The sequence below is a fragment of the Ceratotherium simum genome, chromosome 6 (genome assembly GCF_057802395.1).
Source record: "Ceratotherium simum simum isolate JZ-2026a chromosome 6, ASM5780239v1, whole genome shotgun sequence".
In the NCBI taxonomy this organism is placed as follows: Eukaryota; Metazoa; Chordata; class Mammalia; order Perissodactyla; family Rhinocerotidae; genus Ceratotherium; species Ceratotherium simum.
This window is the reverse complement of record NC_141905.1, coordinates 574,328-594,356: the sequence shown is the minus strand read 5'-3', so window position 1 is coordinate 594,356 and position 20,029 is coordinate 574,328. Positions and strand designations below refer to the sequence as shown.

General features: G+C 46.2%; 1 protein-coding gene across 3 annotated transcripts in view; it reads right to left on the bottom strand.

The window, feature by feature from the left end:
* Positions 1 to 3,678: 3,678 nt before the first annotated feature.
* SH2D4B (SH2 domain containing 4B) overlaps positions 3,679 to 20,029 on the bottom strand; it is a 99,085-nt gene continuing 82,734 nt past the window's right edge. Inside the window, exons 9-11 of one of the 3 annotated variants that reach the window (XM_087432938.1) lie at positions 18,395 to 18,400; positions 7,430 to 7,650; positions 3,679 to 3,834 (exon numbers count right to left, since the gene is read on the bottom strand). In XM_087432938.1, coding sequence (XP_087289064.1) covers positions 3,742 to 3,834; positions 7,430 to 7,650; positions 18,395 to 18,400 — 320 coding nt within the window. In that variant the 3' untranslated portion in view covers positions 3,679 to 3,741. The remainder of the gene's footprint in view (positions 3,835 to 7,429; positions 7,651 to 18,394; positions 18,401 to 20,029) is intronic. The other 2 variants (XM_087432939.1, XM_087432940.1) reach the window with 2 other exon arrangements.

Genomic DNA, 20,029 nt, shown 5'->3' with positions numbered 1-20,029 from the left:
AGGGCAACATAATTCCCAACGTATGTACCATAATTTAAAGCCAGGGTCGGCAAACCTTTTCTGTAAAGGGTGGGGGTAGTAAATATTTAAGGCTTTGCTGGCCATACACAGCCAAAGACATCATGTAAACAAATGAGTATGGCTGTATTCCAAGAAAATTATTTATGAACACTGAAATTTGAATTTAATGTAATTTTGACAGGTCATAAAATATTATTCTTCTTTTTAATTTTTTCCACCCATTTGAAAATCTAAAAACCACCCTTGGCTCTCCGGCTGTAGGAACACAGGCAGCACACTGAATCTGGCCTGCTGCTGTAATTTGCCAAGGCCTACTTTCAAGGCTGCTTCTCCAGGTGTGGGGCTCAGGCCAGCAGCATGAGCAGCACCAGGAGCTGTCAGAAGACAGATCCACTGGGGGAGAATCTGCACTTGACCACATCACCATGTCTTTGATTTGCACATCCCAGTTTGAGAAGTACTGGTGTAGGTCTACGCAGACTCTGAAGCCAGACTGTGAGTCCCAGGGCTAGAATACAGCTTCCCAGAGAAGCGGCCCTGGGAAGGCCTCAGCCGCTCTGTGCCTCAGTTTCCCCATGTGCAAGAGGGAAATGACAGAGTTGTCTCTCTCATCAGGGTTGTGAGAATTGCACACACACTAACACACATGCACAGCTTAAACAGTATTTGTCGTTACTATCACAAAATCTCACATTATGTTATTTTTCACAGCCACCCTCTTAAACAGGCATTGTTTACTCCATTTCACATGAGAAACTGTGGCCCAGGGAACTAGAGAAACTTGTCTAGGGTCACAAAACAAAAGTCTTTCTGTGTCCAGTAATTTAATCCTGAGGATAATGAGGAGTTCAAGGGTACCAAAGGGGGACACACTCCCCAGGCTCCAGGTCTCCATGTCCACGTGTCCCTTCTAACATCCACCGAGTGGCCTTTTAGCCCATGCCCCTTAGACACTCCCCCACTCCCCATGCGCACAGCTCCCCAACTCTGCCACACAGGGATCTCCCTGAATCTGTACCCCAAGTTACCCTTTCATTCCTTGAAATTTATCTTCCCTTAAGTTGCATAGTGTTTTTTGTAACTTTTCTTTCTAGTTATAGATTGTAAATTTTCCCTCTGCTGAGTCTTGTAGCTGACTGTTTTTCATTATATTTGTAGGGCTCAGGGGGGAAAAAAAAAGGCAACTCTTTTATTTGAGAATCTTGACATTTATTAGCATAATAAAATTCTCAAGATGAAATCGCAGTTTTCTAGACATTAACTTCATTTTCAGGACAACTTACAAGGAATTTATTTTAAGGCCAGGTAAAACCTAAAATATATGAGACATGCAGAAAGTGCAGGCCCCAAATAAAATGAAATAAATGTGTTAGGCGTGAAAAACTCAGCTGTTGTCTCCCACATATTAATTAGGGGTGACAGGAACAACAGCTCAGGGATTCAGGTTCTCAACCCATCTTGGTCTGCTTTCAAAGCTGCTTTGGAACAAGAAGTTTCTTCTCGTTAATTTCTTCTCACACCTTGAGAATCATCACATCACATCTCCTGACACGTCACTGCTGAGCACATTGCTGCTGCTGTCACTGCAGTTGTCAATAGCAATATCTTTCATCTGGATAGGCTTTCATGTTTATCAGTTAACTGATCTGCCAAGAAACCTAATGAGGGCCATACAGAAAGTTCTCCTCTGTTATGCCGAGCTTTAGTGACATTAAATGACTTGAACAAAGTCACACAGTCGGTAAGTAGCACAGCCAAAACTAAAATTCGGTTCCTCTGGGGCTAATAGAAAGAAGGTAATTATAATAATAATCAGTTACAGTTTTAAAGCACTTTTTAAAGTTCAGAGAGCAGGTTCCCACAATCACTTTATTTTATCCATTCAGGGGCCCTGTGAGGCACATAGAGATGAAAGAGAAGCCATGGAGTCAGGTTGCAAAATTGATATTATTGAACACATTTGTATGATGGGTCCCTACCTGGCTTTCCCAGAAGGCAGAGCCTGAAGCAAATGCTTATGTGCTGCTACTTTATTCAGGAGAGCAATCCCAGGGGAGCAGGAGAGAGGGAGAGGGAGAGGGGGAGGGGAGGGGGAAGGGGAGAGGGGGAGAGGGGGAAGGGGAGAGGGGGAGTGAGGCAGAGAAGGAGGAAGACCTGGTACTGATCTGTCTGCTTCTTGGTTTCATCATGACTGGTTGCTGGATGTTGCAGGACTGTCTTCTAAGAGGCCATATGAAGAAGTGCCTCTCAGACCCATCCCTCAAGGAGGAGAAAAGGAGAAGGATTTATCTACCAGCCTCTGCCTCCCACTGATCAAAGGCTCACTGCCTGGTGAACATCTTCTTGGCTGCATGGTGTCTTATGTCTCTGCAGCAACAGGGGATGAGAGGCCCAGAGCACCAAAGTGACAAGGTACCAATGGCTTCTGCTCACAGGAAGCTGATGGATACAGTGAGGAAGAGCAGAGCCCACGCAAAATTGGTTGCAGTGGTAGCAACTGGGGTGAAACAAGGGGCTAAGGATCCGAGGAACAGGTGAGGCAAGAAGGTAAACAGAGCATAAGAGATGTTTGATGCAACTATCAAGTAAGGTAAACCCGTTCACTGACATCCACAGAGTCCATTCATCCTTTGACTCTCACCAAATAGAATGCTGCTAGCATTATAACACTAGTAAGTTTCAGGGTGGGAATTTGAACCAGGTCTGCTTGATTCTAGAACCTGTAATATTCCCATGCTGTCTCCATGTATATGTCCATAAATGTGCAACATGAGTATGCACAAATGGACACCATCCCTGAGAGTTACTGGGAGAGTCTTCTTGTTAATGTGAAGAACATACTCAGATGAAGTGGACAGTAGACTCACAATCAAAAGGACTATAGGGGCAGAGGTAACCATTTGAGTAACATGCATAATGAGGGCCACATCCTAGAGAGCCTTACCAGACATCTACAAACCACTCTTGGATTTATAACTCACCTCAGGTCTTAGGCACATCTGTAGGAACATATGAAACCACTGCCTCAATATTGCAAAACCAGAGCCAAGAGATGATTCCAAAACTGAGGAGGGGTGGCAGAGGAAGAGGAAAAGAAGGAGGGCAGGGTCAGATCAGTCATCTGTTCTGGAAGCTGGGGCTCAGGAGCCTTAGGTAATTCCAATGATAATATCAATGAGGATAATAAACATCATTGAAAATACAGCGTCTACGTCTTCCATATAAATCCTTTACAATATTTCTCCTATAATCTCTATGACTTGATAAACAGTGACAAACAGGAAATAACTTACTAGAAATCATTGCTGACTGGTGTTGGAAAACTTTCAGAAGAAGTGCATTCATTCAACAAACATTTATTGAATGTCTACCACATGTTAAATTTGGAATTCGGCACTGGAATTATTTGGATTATTAAAACGTGATCCGTGCACTCTGGGAGCTCAGTTTAGGGCAGTCAAGACAAATAGGCTTCATCTTCTGAGGTCATATCTAAACTCTTCATGAAAGAGTTGCATCAGCTATCAGCAATTTCTGTCCTAGGCTTTGGGTCAGGGACCACCAGCACCTATGCCACATATTTCATATCCCTTGAAATATACTAATCCTTTGGATGGTGGTGGATCTTCCAAAAGGCCATAATGATTTGATCTTGGAAGTTTCTAAGTTGAGTTCACAAAAGGATGCTCAAAGGAATCCAATTGACAGGAAAGAAAAAAATCATTCAAACAACAGATGGTAGTCTGGTGGGCTGTCCCTCTGTCCACAAGGTTCCTGCAGCAACTCTCCCCCTGAAACAGTGATAATTTCCTCCTAAAAGGGGAAAAAAAAGGAAAACTCACTTATAATCAAGAAAGGGAAATAAACATCCACCAGAAAGAGACCAGTTCAAGAAAGGAAGACTAAGAATATGTATCTGCCTCCTCCTCACAATAATTTATAGAAATGACAGAAAAAAATCTGCTTTTAAAAAGAAATGAATCCATAAAATATGGAAAAATAAGAAGGAAGGACATCAACAGAGCAAAAATGTTGAAGAATCCTTGAAAACCAAAAGACATACAGGATGAGATGGTCAGAGGAGTCAGTGTGGGGCAGGGCTAGAGCAAGTATCCGTGGGACCGGTTGGGGGACCTCAGACAGCAGAGGTCCTTGCCTCAGGTAGGTCAGGAAGTGAGGGGAGGCACACAGTTCCTCAGGAGGCCGCAAAGACCCAAAAAGTTCGGATACTCCCACGCCCACGATGAGCTACTCACCATCAACCCTTACAGCATGGAGAGACGGGATCTGGGAAACAGGGACTGCATCCACTGATGGATGAACAGGAAAGTCACAGTTCAAAGATCACCTCATAGCCCCAAACTTATAAACATTTAAGGAAATCACAACCATAAAAGAAAGATGCCAAACTCAACAACAAAACTGACTCCCAAAAGAATATCAAGCTTATAAAACAGAAAGAGCCTTTAAGAGATGTGTATTAATGTCCTCAGTGGAATAAGAAGATACATTATCCATGAAACAAGAATGGGCCATTAGAAAAAAAGAACCAATTAAAGAACCTAGAAATGGAAAAGATGCCCATTTAAATTAAAAGAAAAATTTCAATAGAAGAACTGAAGAGAAGCATTGGCATAACTAAAGAGCAATTTAGTAGCTGAAAGAATTGACACACCAATAACAGAGGCATCTAAGAAGAAAAATGGATGAAGGATATGAACAGACAATTCACAGAAGAAATCCAAGTGGCCATTAAACATATGAAAGATCCTCAGCATCATTGGTAATCAGAGAAATGCAGACTAAACAACAGTGATACACAGTGTCTGCCCATCTGACGGGAAACAATTAAAATGACTGATAACCCCCAGTGTTGGCAGCAGTGTGGAGAAATGGCCTCACATAGTTTTGGCAGGAGCATGAATTGGTGCTACATTTTTGGAAGGCAATCTGGCAGATCTCTTCAAATTAAAATGTGCATAGTCTTCTATCCAGCAGTTCCAGTTTGAGGGATCCATCCTAGAGAAATACTTGCACATGTGCCCAAAGTGATATACAAGCAAGTCTCTGCAACACTGTTTGTGACCATGAAGACCTGGAAGCTATAGAAGTGGCCATCAGAAGGAGGATGGATAACTAAATTGTAATACACATCCATACCATGGAATACCATAGAGCATTTACAAGGATGTGGTACATGTATGACATGGAAAGATCTCACAGACATATTTCAGCGACAGCCAACATTTCCTGATAACTTACAAACGTCAGGTATACTGTTTTAGCACTTTATACAGTGAAATCTCATTGCAACTTCACAGTGACCCTAGGAGGGAGTGCTGTTATTAAACCCGTCTTACTGAGGAGGAAACTAGGTACAAAAGTTTGAGTAGTTGCCCAAAGTTACGCACAGAAATGAACTCTGGATTTAAAACCTGGCAGCCTAATTCCAGGGACCATCCTTTCAAAAAATACATTCTATGATATATTAAGGATGTTAAAAAATCAAATTGCTGAGCTATTGGTAAAGGATTATCCAATTTATGTGAAAAATAACAAAACTATGTATTTCCTTATGTACATAAATTTCTGCATTAATGCTCAGGAAATACCTAAACAGGTACGTGGCAAACTGATAATTCAAGGTGGAGGATGAAAATGGATATTTGAAATGGACAAGCTTTCACTTTGTATTGTATTTGATTTTTCTTAGAATGTGATCATAAAGTAAGTGTGTAATTAAAATTTTAATGTTTAAAAGCTGGCCACCAGATCTCCACATGGGCACAGATGAGATCCCTCTTTAGTGTTAGGAAGCGAATTGGTAGTCTCAAATCTTAAATCTGGGAGAGAATAAAAACCTTCAAAGACATCTGGTCGAACCTTCCCATGCAGGAACCTCTCCATAGCATCTCTGAGAGATGGACATTTACCCTTGGCTTGAATACTTCCAGGGACAAGGAGCTCATCACTGCTCAAAGTAGCTTACATTGGACAGGGAAAGCAAACAATGTGGTATAGAGGAAAAAGCACCAGCTTTTGAGGGACGCAACCTGAGGCTTAACTCCTGCACCTGGCCGGTACCAGCCCTAAAAACTCAGACAAGTTACTGAAGCTCCCTGCCTCGGTTTCCTGATCTGCGAAATGGGACTAATGTGCCACCTTCACAGAGCCATCATGACGATTAAATGAAAATACGGATGTGGAGCAACAGGCACAGTGCCTGACACAGAGAAGGTACCAATACCGACACATCCCCTCCCTTTCTCTTTCCAAGGGTTGTCAGAAGGCTCTTCCCAACACAAGTACAAATCTGCCTTGATCATGGGTAGTCTAGTTTTCCGGGCAGTGCCCTCCTCCTGGCGTCTAGATAATGGTAAATGGGTGATTTTCTATGTACTTTACATATAAGGTCAGGTTAAGAACTGTCCCTAGAGCCCTGGGGACATCCAGGAAGAAAAAGCAATGCAGATCCAAGAGTCCCTAGTACAGCGAAAGCCCAGTGAGACGGGCAAGTAATTCTGTGAACCTTTTCCACGAGCAGAGCTCAGGTGATGGTGGACCCTGAGCCACCACAACTCTGTCCCTGGGAATTCCTGGTCCCACCCTCCGGGTCACCGAGCTCCACCTTTGGCTTTCTCCCAGTTACTGCTGATGCCAACAGCCACATGAACACAAAAGGTGCTTCCCTCTACATATATTGTTTGGAAGGCAACATCTTTCTCAATGTGAGGTCCACACAGGGAACAGATAACAGAAGGAGTTCTGGGAAATGAGAACTTCCTACCACCTCACAGTTAGAGTGCCATTATGCACATGTCCTCACCTAGTGCTCACAGGATCTGGGCTAAGTATTACACACATCCATTTGCCCGGTTAGGAAACCGAAGCTCAGCAACCGGCACAAGGTCACACACAGCCTAAGTGGTAAAGCTGCAGTTGGACCAAGAGACATAACTCGACTAGAAAAGCTTCTCTATCCACGGGCTTGCTCTCTAGGTTTCAACTAACTCTACAAAGCTGCCAGAGACCTTCCCAGAAAGTCCTCAGAAGGGACATCCTGAGGATGAGCTTGACAGAAGGCTAGCCAACTGTCAACTGTGCCCTAAGTGTGGACAGCAGCGAGCACCCAGGTACTCTAGGTGAAAACAGGCCTGGGCACCAGGGTTAGAGGAGCCTGCATGGGTCAGAGGGTAAGCCAGCCAGAAAAACAGCGGGCCCCAGAGCCTGGTCTAGCCAAGCTCTGGTCTCTTCTACCCCGATGTTCCACACCCCTGTGACGCTAAGGACCTTCCAGGGCTTCCTGCTCACTCTCCATCCCCATCTCTTAGAATGCCTGCAGCGTGGCTCTCCTTGCAGCTCAAGTTTCCACCCACTTCATCTCCCCCAGTACCCCGAAGAGGGCTACCTTGTGGAAATCAATGAGATCGGTGAGCGTTGCATGGCGATTGGGGTCCACTCCCAGGAAGCTGTAAAAATCCCCAGAGGCATCCACAAGAAAGTGCTTGAACCCTTTCTGCAGGCGGTAGGAGAGGGTGTACCCCCAGATTTTCTCACTGACCCGAACCAGAAATGCTCCCTCAGTCATGTTCTCGAGGAGATCTTCTGCGTCTTCTCGGCTAATAATTCCTGGTGGAAAAAAGAAAAGAACAAGTCAGCAGGTTCTGCAACCCCTTCCCGCAGCCTCCCCCACTCATCCCTGCCCCTCATCCTCTGTGGAGGGATTGGGAAGGGAGGGGCTTCAGGGTGTCCAGCACTTGCCTCATTCCACAGAGGGCACATCTTGGCCCAGAGCAACCAGCTGTGAGCCTGGGGACAGAGTTTCTACGAAGACCCGAGTTTAGCACACTTCCCTCCAAATGAAGCCACACTAATTTGGATAAATTGGGTAAGCACAGAATTAGTCATGAGGTGGAATTAAAGCATCTATCGATTACAAGTACAAGTCAACAAACGCTGCCCTGTGGAGAGCCCTGAGAGTCCCGCTTTAACGACGAGACCAGAGTGCCATATGGTTCCTCACTCAGCGATCTCCCCAGGACCTGGGGAGCAGCACCTGAAAACAGTGTTTCCTCTTAAAAAGTAAAAAGACTTCCTTCGTCTACCTGTGGACACTAGGCAAACAGTTTCTTGATAGGTCACATACTTAAGCTTCACTTCAGCTCAAAGAACAAAACTTTCTCAGGTTCTGCAGTCCTACACAATGTGCTCTCACCAAGTATGGGCATCAGGTCTGGCCTTGGAGCTGTTGATATGTCAGTGGCAATCCCCCAAAAGGCTCGGAGGGGCCACTGTCATCTGAGCAGTGCAAGTGTAGGGGATCAGGTCTGGAGGGTGGGGCGGCGGGAAGAGGAGGGGAGTCAGAAGACCTAGATTACCCACCCAACTCTGCCCTCACCTGGCTATGTGATCTTCAGCCAAGCCCTCAAGTTCTCCAATGTCCTTTGACATTTAAGGGATAATCTTAACCCTCTACTTCAACAGCATCTGATGTTTTGGCTATTCGGGGCCTTTTGTTGTTCCATAAAAATTTTAGTATTCTCTGTTCTATTTCTGTGAAGAATGTCACTGGAATTCTAATTGGAATTGCACTGAATCTGTAGATTGCTTTAGGTAATAGGGGCATTTTAACTGTGTTAATTCTTTCAATCCATGAACACAGAATATCTTTCCATTTCTTTATGTCTTCTTCAGTTTCTTTCAATAATGTCTTATAGTTTTCAGTGTACAGCTCTTTCACCTCCTTGGTTAAATTTATTCCTAGGTATTTTATTCTTTGTGTTGCAATGGTAAATGGGATCGTATTCTTGATTTCTCTTTCTGCTATTCGTTGTTAGTGTATAGAAATGCAACTGACTTTTTAATGTTGATTTTGCAACTTTACTGTATTTGTTAATTATTTATAAAGTTTTTTGGTGGATTTAGGGTTTTCAATATATAGAATCATGTCATCTGCAAATAGTGACAGTTTTACTTCCTCTTTTCCAATTTGGATTCCTTTTATTTCTTTTTCTTACCTGATTGCTCTGGCTAGGACTTCCAGTACTATGTTAAATAAGAGTGGTGAGAGTGGGCATCCTTGTCTTGTTCCTGTTCTCAGAGAATGGCTTTCAGTTTTTCACTGTTAAATATGATATTGGCTGTGAGTCTGTCATATATGGCCTCTATTATATTGAGGTATTTTCCTTCTATACCAATTTTATTGAGACTTTTTATCACAAACAGATGTTGAATCCTGTCAAATACTTTCCCTGAATCTACTGAGATGATCATACAAAGCAATCCTGAGAAAAAAGAACAAAGCTGGAGGTATCACACTCCCTGATTTCAAAATATACTACAAAGCTACAGTAATCAAAACTGCTTGGTACTGGCACAAAAACAAACACAGAGGGCCGGCCCCGTGGCTTAGCGGTTAAGTGCGCACGCTCCGCTACTGGTGGCCCGGGTTCGGATCCAGGGCACGCACCGATGCACCGCTTCTCCGGCCATGCTGAGGCCACGTCCCACATACAGCAACTAGAAGGGTGTGCAACTATAACATACAACTATCTACTGGGGCTTTGGGGGGAAAAAAAGGAGGAGGATTGGCAATAGATGTTAGCTCAGAGCTGGTCTTCCTCAGCAAAATAAGAGGAGGATTAGCACGGATGTTAGCTCAGGGCTGATCTTCCTCACAAAAACAAAAATAAATAAATAGTTTCTCTTAAAAAAATAAAAAAAATAAAAAACCACACAGATCAATGGAAGAGAACTGAGAGCCTGGAAATAAACCCACACATCTATGAACAGCTAATTTTTGACAAAGGAGTGTAGACCATAAAATAGAGAAAGGAAAGTCTCTTCAATAAATCGTGTTGGGAAAACTGGATAGGCACATGCAAAAGAAAGAAAGTAGACTATTAACTTGCACCATACACAAAAATTAACTCAAAATGGATTAAAGACTTGAATGTAAGACCTGAAACCATAAAACTCCCAGAAGAAAACATAGGCAGTATACTCTTTGACATCGGTCTTAGCGGTATCTTTTTGAATACCATGTCTCACCAGGCGAAGGAAACAAAAGAAAAAAATAAACAAATGGGACTACATTAGAATAAAAAGCTTCTGCATGGCAAAGGAAACCACCAACAAAACAAAAAGACAATCCACCAATTGGGAGAAGATATTCGCAAATCATATATTATAAGGGATTAATATCCAAAATATACAAAGAACTCATACAACTCAACAACAAAACAAACAACCCTATCAAAAAATGGGTAGAGGATCTGAACAGACATTTTTCCAAAGAAGATATACAGATGGCCAACAGGCACATGAAAAGATGTTCAACATCACTAATTATTAGGGAAATGCAAATCAAAACTACAATGAGATATCACCTTACTCCTGTCAGAATGGCTATTATTAAAAAGACAAGAAATAATAAATGTTGGAGAGGATGTAGAGAAAAGGAACACCTCATACACTGCTGGTGGGAAGGCAAACTGGTGCAGCCACTATGGAAAACAGTATGGAGATTTCTCAAAAAATTAAAAATAGAAATGCCATATGATCCAGCTATCCCACTACGGGGTATTTATCCAAAGAACATGAAATCAACAATTCAAAGAGATTTATGCACCCCTATGTTCAGTGCAGCCAAGTCGTGGAAGCAACCCAAGTGCCTATCAACTGATGAATGGATAAAGAAGATGTGGGATATACATACAATAGAAAACTACTCAGGGAAAAGATGAAATCGGACCATTTGCGACAACATGGATGGACCTCGAGGGCGTTATGCTAAGCGAAATAAGTCAGACAGAGAAAGACAATTACGATATGATTTCACTCATATGTGGAAGATAAACAAACACATAGATAAGGAGAACAGATTGGTGGTTACCAGAGGGGAAGACAGTGGTGGGTGGGGCGGCAAAAGGAGTAAAGGGGCACATTTGCACGGTGACGGATGGAAACGAGACTTTTGGTGGTGAACACAATGTGGTCAATACAGAAGTTGAAATATAATGATGTACACCTGAAATTTATATAATGTTATAAACCAATGTGACCTCAATAAAAAAAAATAATAAAATTTTTAAAAAAGCACATTATGACTTTCAAGTCAGATAAAGAATTTAAAATCATTTCAAAACTGAGAAGAGCAGTGGAAATGCTGGCTATTGTTATCATCTGTTATTTTGGGGGAGAGGTGAATTGCAACATTGCCCGTTTACACTCCCACTTGTTTACCCTCTAAGACATTCAGTAGGATGATCTACTGTCAGTGACACAGCAGAGGGGGGAAGGTAGCTGGGCTGCTTGTCCCAAGACTCTGAGAGGCACTACACACTATGACTTCTCCCCCAGTGCTTCTTCAGTGCCACTCCCAATTTACCTGAAGACCCACTCCCCTCCCATTTGCCATGTGCCCAAAGCAGAGGACACAGAAGCAATCACACTGTCACATGTCCCCCTTTTATCGACAACCAACACAACTGGGAGCCACCTCTTTCCTCCTTGCCCAGGACTTATTAGGAGGCAATCAAGCCAGCCACACCCTCCCCAACCAGGCTATATACGGAGAAAAGTTACATAGGGAGAGGGAGGGAGGGAACGAAGCTGGGAGCACTCCCGCCACAGGGCACCTGAAGACTCGCACAGGAATCTCATGAAGGATGGAAGATGCACCTTGGGGCTGCCCCCAGAGGGCCTCAGTGCCTTCAGCCCAAGGGGCACTGACAGACAGAACAGGGCCAAAAGGGCCCAGCAAGGATCTCTCCCTCACCCACCTCCCTGCCCTAACACCAGAGGACCTAGACCTAAAGGGGGCTGGGGCAGGAAGGTAAGTCAGAGGAGACAGGGGCAGAGCCTGGGGCTGGGAGGAAGAAGGACCAGAAGATGTCAGCACTATTCCCAAGCCACGCACCTCAAGCTGAAGCCCAGCCTAGCCTGGAGTTGGAGAGGAGGGAGTGCTACATTGAGTGGGAGACCAAACAGTCCAGTTGGAATACGACTCGACTTTCTAATATCCAACAGTGACCAGGACCACCAAAATGGCAGTGTCATGGCTCTCTGTCATCTAAAACCTCTGAAAGGCCTCCCATTGACTTCCAGCAGAATCCAGGCTCAGGAACAACAGACACTGGGCTCTGGGACCCACCCCTGCCCACCTCTCTAGGCCCACTGCCCGCTCACTTCATGCACCTACTGGCTGCTCACCACGAGCGCCTTGTGCAGAAGCCTCATCCTCATTCCCAGTCCCCTTTGTCCCAGCAGACCCTGAATCCTCAGTGAAGGGTTCCTCTTCTCCCAGGAAGCACAGGCTGCTGGTTGCCTACACACATCCTTGGTGCAGGTGAGAAAAAGATGTCCTTCTGAACGGTTGAATTAGTAAAGGGTGCCTTTCTGGGCCAAAATGGCAAAGCTCATATCTGCATTTCAACCCCTCCTCCCTGCAACCAGCCCCCTTCGCAGGGTCTCTTTATTTAGTGCACAACCTGCTCAACCTCACAGGAAGTCGCTTCTATCCCAAGAGGCTGCATGGACATCCCATCTTTGGGCTTTTATCACATCCTGCCCAAACTCTACAGTCTATGCATAAACAGGCTGTGAACAGCTCAAGGACAGAGCCTGTGGCAGCCGTGGGAGTGTGCTGCTCAAGCCTCCCTTCAAGAAAGACTGCTGCAAGGAGCGGCCTGGGGAGCTGAGAGCCACTCCCCATCCACCACTGAGGCATGCTTTCCCCAGGCTGCTTCCAGCACAGGGGGTACTAGACTGAGTACCCCCTGACTCAGGGCACAGGCGGATCTATGACTGAGCCGCCATTCCTAACCAATGTGGGACTCCTCTGGTGAGCAGTCTGTGCTCTGGGGCATCCCATCAGCCTGACCAAGATTTTCCCTGAGCTGTGCTCCAGTAGCAGGCTCTTCCTCCTCACCATCCTTCCTTCCCTCTCTCCCTTCACAGGCTCTCCTCACCTTCTCCTGTTCTCTCTCCCCTTTATCCTTCACAGGCATTTCCTCCAATAAATCTCGTGCACTTCTGCTTCCTGGAAGACCCAAACAGACACCGAAACCTTATCTTTTTGTTGGGGGGCTTCTTTGGTGCAGTGATCAAGCATGTGGATTAAAATCACAGCTCAGGGACTGGATCAATAGGTGGCCTTGGGTAGGTTCCTTAAGCCCCTCTGAAACCCAGCTCAGTGTCCTCATCTACTAAGTGGTACTGATACTACTACCTACATCATAAGGTTGTTTGAGAATTCATTAAATTAACGCATGAATGTGCTTATCACGGTGCCTGATAACATGAGGACTATCTAATACGATGTAACTCGTTTGTGCTGGATACACTAAGAGTCCTACACATGTGCTAGTGTTGGGCGTTACTCTCTGCTGGTAGCAGCAATGGTCATAGTCCTGCCAGGCTGTGCTACCCACACCCCAGGTCCTCTCAAACAGAGGCTGCTGAGGATGACTTCCTCTGAAGGGGACTGCTTGGATCTCTGGGCCCCAACCTGGGCCAGAAAGTCAGCTGAGCCATTCCCAGGAGACTCTCCAGGTGTCTCAAAGAGTCAGCATCTGTCAACTCTGCCCCATCTTTGATACTTATCCAGAAATCAAAACGGTAATTTGGCCCAAGAACAAAGGTAATACACCCTCATAGCTCAGGATGGCAAGACCATTTCACAGAAAACCCAACCCCCAAGAGAATTCTTTGGTGGCTGGGAGCCCTGTAGGAAGCCTGCAAGGAGAAGGTGTTATGTTTTCCTACCCCATTCACTCTGCCCTCCCCATCTCTCTCTGCCCCTGGATCACCTCTAAGCCAAGTGTCCTGGGAACCAAGCATCAATCATATCCCATCCCATCCCACCTCTGCCCCTTCTAAACACTTTACAACTTCCTGGCAGAGGAAAGAGGGGAGGGCCTCACCTCACCCCTTCCAGCTGGGTAGCAAGCAGGTTGTCAGGATCACAGAAACTTTCTAACTCTGCTAATGACCAGGCCAGCTGAGGGATGCGGCCCTACCAGATGACGCTCCAGGGCAGCTGTTCTAGAATGATCATTGGAGAATACAACTGCAGATTCTTTCTGAGCCAATTCTCACCCCCAGACAAAGGGAAACATAGTTTTTCCTATAGTTTCCAGGAGCATTTTCTCTCTTTCCTTCCTTTCTTCTCTTTTCCTTCTCCTTTCAATAAATATTTATTAAGCACTCCCTCGGAGCCAGGCCCATGTGGGGCTCCTGGGAGTCAGTGTGAATGAGAAACAGTTCCTGCTTTCCAGAAGCTCTAACTCGAGACAGAAATAAATATCGGCAGAATTTTTCTTTTAAAAAAAGGCTCACTGTAATTGGTGGCGATAAAAGCCATGTAGGGTGTGGGGTCAGCTGCTATGGCAGACCTAGGGGAGGCACCCCCCCAACAATGGAGCCCAGGGATGGAAGTGTCATTTAGACTGAGACCAGAAAGGTTAGGACGAAGGGGCAAGGCAAGGAGTGCACTTTGCAGAAGGAATTAGCCCACAGCTCTTTGTCGTTCAAGTAGGAGCCGCGCAGTGGTAAGATGCATGGCGGTGGGCAGGGGTTGGGCCCCAAGCGCCCTCCATACCATTAAAAGGATCGTGAACTTAATTCTGAGGGCAATGGGGAGCTACCAATGTTTCCTAAACAGAAGAATAAGAGAATGTTCAAGGGTGGGAAATGGATTGGAGGCATACAAGTCCGGGATGTCAACTCGGTGAGGGCTTCCTCATCTAAGGATTGCCTCAGAGCTACGTTTCCACAGTTGTGGCATTAGAATCCAGCTCCCAGACCAACAGGCTGCTGGAAACGGCTTCCATTTTTAGGCAGAGAGGCAAAAGAACACACTGAGGGTGACATAAGAAGCCTTATGTCAGAGCCAGCACTGGGCACCACCGGGGGACTCTGTGGCCCTCATCTCATTTACTCTTCTTAACATCATCATCAGTTCATAACTGAGGCCACTGAGGGTCAGCAAGACAAGTGACTTACCCAAGGTCACAGAGCTATTAAGTGGTGGAGCCAGAATTTGAACTCAGGTCCTCAGAAGAAGACAGGGCCAAGGTCAAGGGACAGAGGCCCTTCAGGGCAGCAGCCCCCTTCCCCGTGGTTGCATCAGGGGAGGGAGAGAAGGCAGGGAATGCAGAAGGGAAGGTGTGTGCCGGCACAGCACAGAAGTCAAGGCTTGTGTTGCTGTCGCAGTACCCACACACTAACATCACAGGCACCCCAGTGAGGCGGGGCCCGCAGCCCCAACTCCTCTCTGTTACAATCCCCCTGTACTCCTCCTGACACCTTCTCTAATCATCTCCCTGGACTCCATGCAGATGCTCTCAAACATCACCAACCACTTCACGTTCGCTATCAAAATATTCACTCCGTCAGTGCTAATCGGCGGCACCCAGCAGAGGAAAGGCACGCTAAGCGTACTTTCAAAAGACGCTCTGCTATAATGGACCCATAAATCCACGTGTTAGCAAGTCCTCGAGCAGAGCCGGGATTCGCTTCCCAGCCCCTCCTCCACCTCCATACAGGCCCCTGAAATAATTAGCTCAGAACTGAACCTGAGCAACCAAATGAGCTCCTTTTAGTCCTCTGTTAAGGCTTCTCCCTGAAAAGAAAGAAACCCAGGCAGGCCAGACACGACGTTTTACTTTTTATGGGTCTCAGTTTACCTGACGTGCATATTTCTCAAAGCTCTCTCTGCAGCTACACCTCACCGACCGACCGACGCTGCCTCCGTTACCACATAGCTATTTCTCACTTCTGTGGCGTTCCTTTCTTACTGCCATACTTCCCAGATGGTATCATTAAGGAGGCTGGAATTATTAAGCTCTTCATTCTCAGCAGTTTCTCAAAGCATCCTAAAGTGACAAAGACTGTGATGAATGAGTTCAAATGCCTTCATTTTTTATAACTCCAAACGAAATTGACCCACGGCTAACTGCTGAGACAAGGGTTTCACTGGACAAGCTTCTTGGTTCCAGATATATTTACAAGAGGGAACGTCCCACCCCCGCGATCGTCTGCTCCAAGCTGACATGCCAGGTTCAAATCCCTAATACCGCTGCTCAGGATAGAGGGTTGCAACCACCCAGCAAAATGACCTCTGAAATTGGCTACGCAAGGATCCCGTGCAGCACGAACCTCAACTGGAGGTGTAAATTTATTATCTGACTCATGCCAGTCTCACTGACGGGACTGACGGTTTCACTAGGACAGAGGACAAGTGATTTTCCTCTCTGTAGTGGACATCGATTGGTCTTGCCTGCTCAGGACCGTCTGCCCTTCTTCTGGCCAGAGAATGGTGACCTCTTTTGGGAAGCCACACCCTCCCACTCAGCCTATGCAGTTGCAATGGGATGGACTCTACCCCACTCCAGATATGGTCATGGGACTCAAGTCTAGCCAATCAGCGAGCTCATCCCTCTGGCCATAGTGACTGGTTCAGGAGTGGGCATGTGACCAAACCAGACCCAGTAAGGCAGAATATTGGGACTAATACTGGAGCTGTTGAGAGAAGAGTGTGCCCTCTCTTCTGCTGGATTTGAACCTAGGAGAATGCAGGCATGCAACCACAGGCCAATGCATTGCTTGAGAATGAAAACAACACGGAGAGCAAGAGAGCTGAGAGACAGAGAGAGGCTAGGTGCCGAGAACTTAAGCTCCTCAGATCAAGCAAAGCCTGAAGCTGCCCCTCCCTTTGGGTTTTTCAGTCACATGAGCCAATAAATTCTCTTTTTGATTCTATCAGTTTGATTTTTTTCTGTTACTTGCAAGTGAATGTAAGTTCCATGAGGGCAGGGAAGTTAACAGTTTTATTCACCACATATCCCTTTGTGCCTAGCACACAACAGAAGCTTAATACCAATAATCAACAAACCAATTATTTAAATGCCTTACACAGGGAGCCTGCCTCCTCGTGCCCCTGCCCAAGTAACTCAACAATCCCAAACACTGGCAGTTCCCTGTTTTACTCCATTTACGGCATGGAGACTTGAATGACACCCATCAGGAATTCCATGGGAGGGGGCGCCAGCCTCAGGGGGAGCAGACACTTGCCCCAGCCAGGAATAAGGCATGGCAGCTGAAACAGCTGGCCCAGGACACAGAAACGGCTAGGTGTCTCCCAAAGGAACAGCTACCACTTCATCCTCAAGGAGACGTCCTGGACTGGAAAGAAACTGACTGAGCAGATGCCCCAGGGCAGTTACTTAACCTTCGGAGGCTCTAGTTCCTCACCTGTGAGACGGCAACAAGGCTGCGGTGCAGCACAGATAAGAGCATGGAGTCTGGAGCCAGACCACTGGGGTTTGGAGCTCACCGCCCCACTCATTAACAGTGACCGTGGGCAAGTGGCCTCACTTCTCTGCCTCAGCTCCCTCACCTGTAAAATGGGGCTAACACTAGTAGCAAGTACAGAGGGATGGTATCAGGATTAAATAAGTTAATGTGTGTGAAGTGCTTAGCGGAGCGCGCGGCATCTGTAAGCACTGTGGACCTAGTTGCAGTATTATTATCTCTTCCAGAGAGTTGTGCGAGGAATAAACGAAACACTGATGTTCCATGTTTACTTGATAAAGAGCTAGCACAAAGTAAACATGCAATAAATTGTCAGTTAACACAAACAAGACAGCATGACCCCCACAGGTGAGGCCAACCAACCACACCCCACGGACACCGACCATGCTTGCCTGAGGAGCAGTCCGAGATCAGGCACCCCCTGGCCAGAGATGCCACCCATCCAAGTGGTGCCCCTGTGCACCTCCAGACGGACACAGCCCCACACAGGGTACAGGGCTTGGCGGCAGAGCGGGGACCCAGATCTCGGCCTCTCTTGTCCCCTCAGCTACATACCCTGCTGCAGGACGAAGTCTGCACATCTGCATGGCAACCCAGCCCTGACCACCTCCCACAAGCCGAAGGAAGCCCCACACACTCAGACACCCTCTTGGAGAGCAGCAGGAGTGGGGCGGGGATCCTAAAGACCTGGTCTCCCCAAAAGGACCAAGTCAACTAAAAAAACTACACCATTGAATAGGATGAAGTTAAACAAAATGGACTAGAGGTTTTTTCCCCACTACCTGGAGGGGAAGAAGGGGGTGGTGATAACTTCATGAGATTGGAGAAATTGCAGAGAAGTGAAGGAACTACATTTTCTTTGTACACTTAAGCTCGAAGCATGGCTGCAGGCATGTTGGTACCTCCCTACTGTCTGCAGGGGGCAGACGGTGTCCTTGTGACAATTACAGGAGAAACCACATATTAACTGCATATGCAAGCCATGTTGACCCCTCCAGGAGGCAAGTCTAGGCTGCCACATCCCTGGGTGGGGGATGCTCTCCCGCTTTGTGCACACCTGGGGCTGGTGAGGGGCGTGTGAATCATAACACCCAAAGAAGCATCACTATTTTAAATGAAACCTCTAAGCAAATGATTCCGGCACATGAATCTGTAATGAACTTAATTACTAAACAGAAAGTAATTGAGTCTGATAAACTTTTAATAATTAAGCATGACTATTAACATGCGTCTTCACCTCCAGGAAGGCTTCTCAACTACTCTAGCGACTGGACTTTATTCTCCAGCAAGTGTCAAGGTCACCACATCTGTTTCTCTGATAAGCAGCAACAGAACCGCTCACAGAGGGAGGGGAGGGGAGGAAAGTCCTGTGATCTGATCCAATCCCATCAGACTGGACAATCCATGCCCTCACTGTCTTCACTGAGGGGCTCTCTGGCCCCTGTGTACACTACTGACAACTCCTGGGGGTAGTTTATTCCATCTCAGATGACTAACTGCTACAAAGTGCATTCAACTGATCCAAAGTCAGCACCAAGTGCCCCGTATCCTGACCCTGAGGCCCCCTACAGGTTGGGGGATATCAGTGGTTTGAAGACAGAGCTGTGCCCCCCACCCTACGTCTTCCTTCTCGGTCCCGTGACTGCCCTCATGAACACGTGAGGCCAGGGCTCTGGCCTGAGCTGGGGCCCCAGGTGCCAGGGCTGGGATGAGCCTGGGGTTGGGTCGAGGAAACTAGACCACAGGGCCTGGAGCAAAGAAAACCCAAAGGCATGGGCCGGCCCCATGGCTTAGCGGTTAAGTGCACACACTCCGCTGCTGGCGGCCCGGGTTCGGATCCCGGGCGTGCACCGACGCACCGCTTCTCCGGCCATGCTGAGGCCGGGTCCCACATACAGCAACTAGAAGGCTGTGCAGCTATGACATACAACTATCTACTGGGGCTTTGGGGGAAAAAAAATAAATAAATAAAATTATGAAAACCCAAAGGCAGCTTCCTGGAGTTGAAGAAGGTTCTAACCTATAATGGGAACTTCCCAGAGTTAGGGAGGTATGAGGAATCGTTTGTATCCACTAGAAATACAATGGGACTATCAGAAGTATATTAAGTCAATTACATAAGCAGAAATCACGGTTTATTGTTATTCTTTGCTTTTTTTAATGCAGATAGAAAATAAAGAAATCAGTTCTATCAAATCCAAGTCTCTAGGTCCCCCAACCCCCTTTCCCACACACCATATTTTAGTTACCCACACTTGTGGGTCAGAAAACAAAGATCTCAGCAAAACATCCAAACTAAAGGGGTGAGGCAGACCAGACACAAAGGGTCTGAACTCAAAAACAGAACCATAGACAGCTGAAAGGAAAGAGTTAAAATCTTAGGAACACCACCACCATTGATGCTTTCCTAAAGCAAAAAATAATTTCGCTCTTCTTTGTAATCCTTTTTTTGAGACTTTATAGCCAGGGCCCAATTTTAAAAAAAGAAGGAAAAAGATTCCTTTATTTCTTTGTTGGAACAGCTTAACGAAGAACTCAAGAGGAAAGCAAGTCAACTGACCTTCTTCTTCCTTCTTTAGAATTTTTGCATTTGGGATCAGAGTTGGTGGAAATTTTCCATTCCAAATCCCGCTCAGGAAAGGAAAGCTAGCAATCTGACTTGACATGACAGATCGAGAGACAACCCATGTGT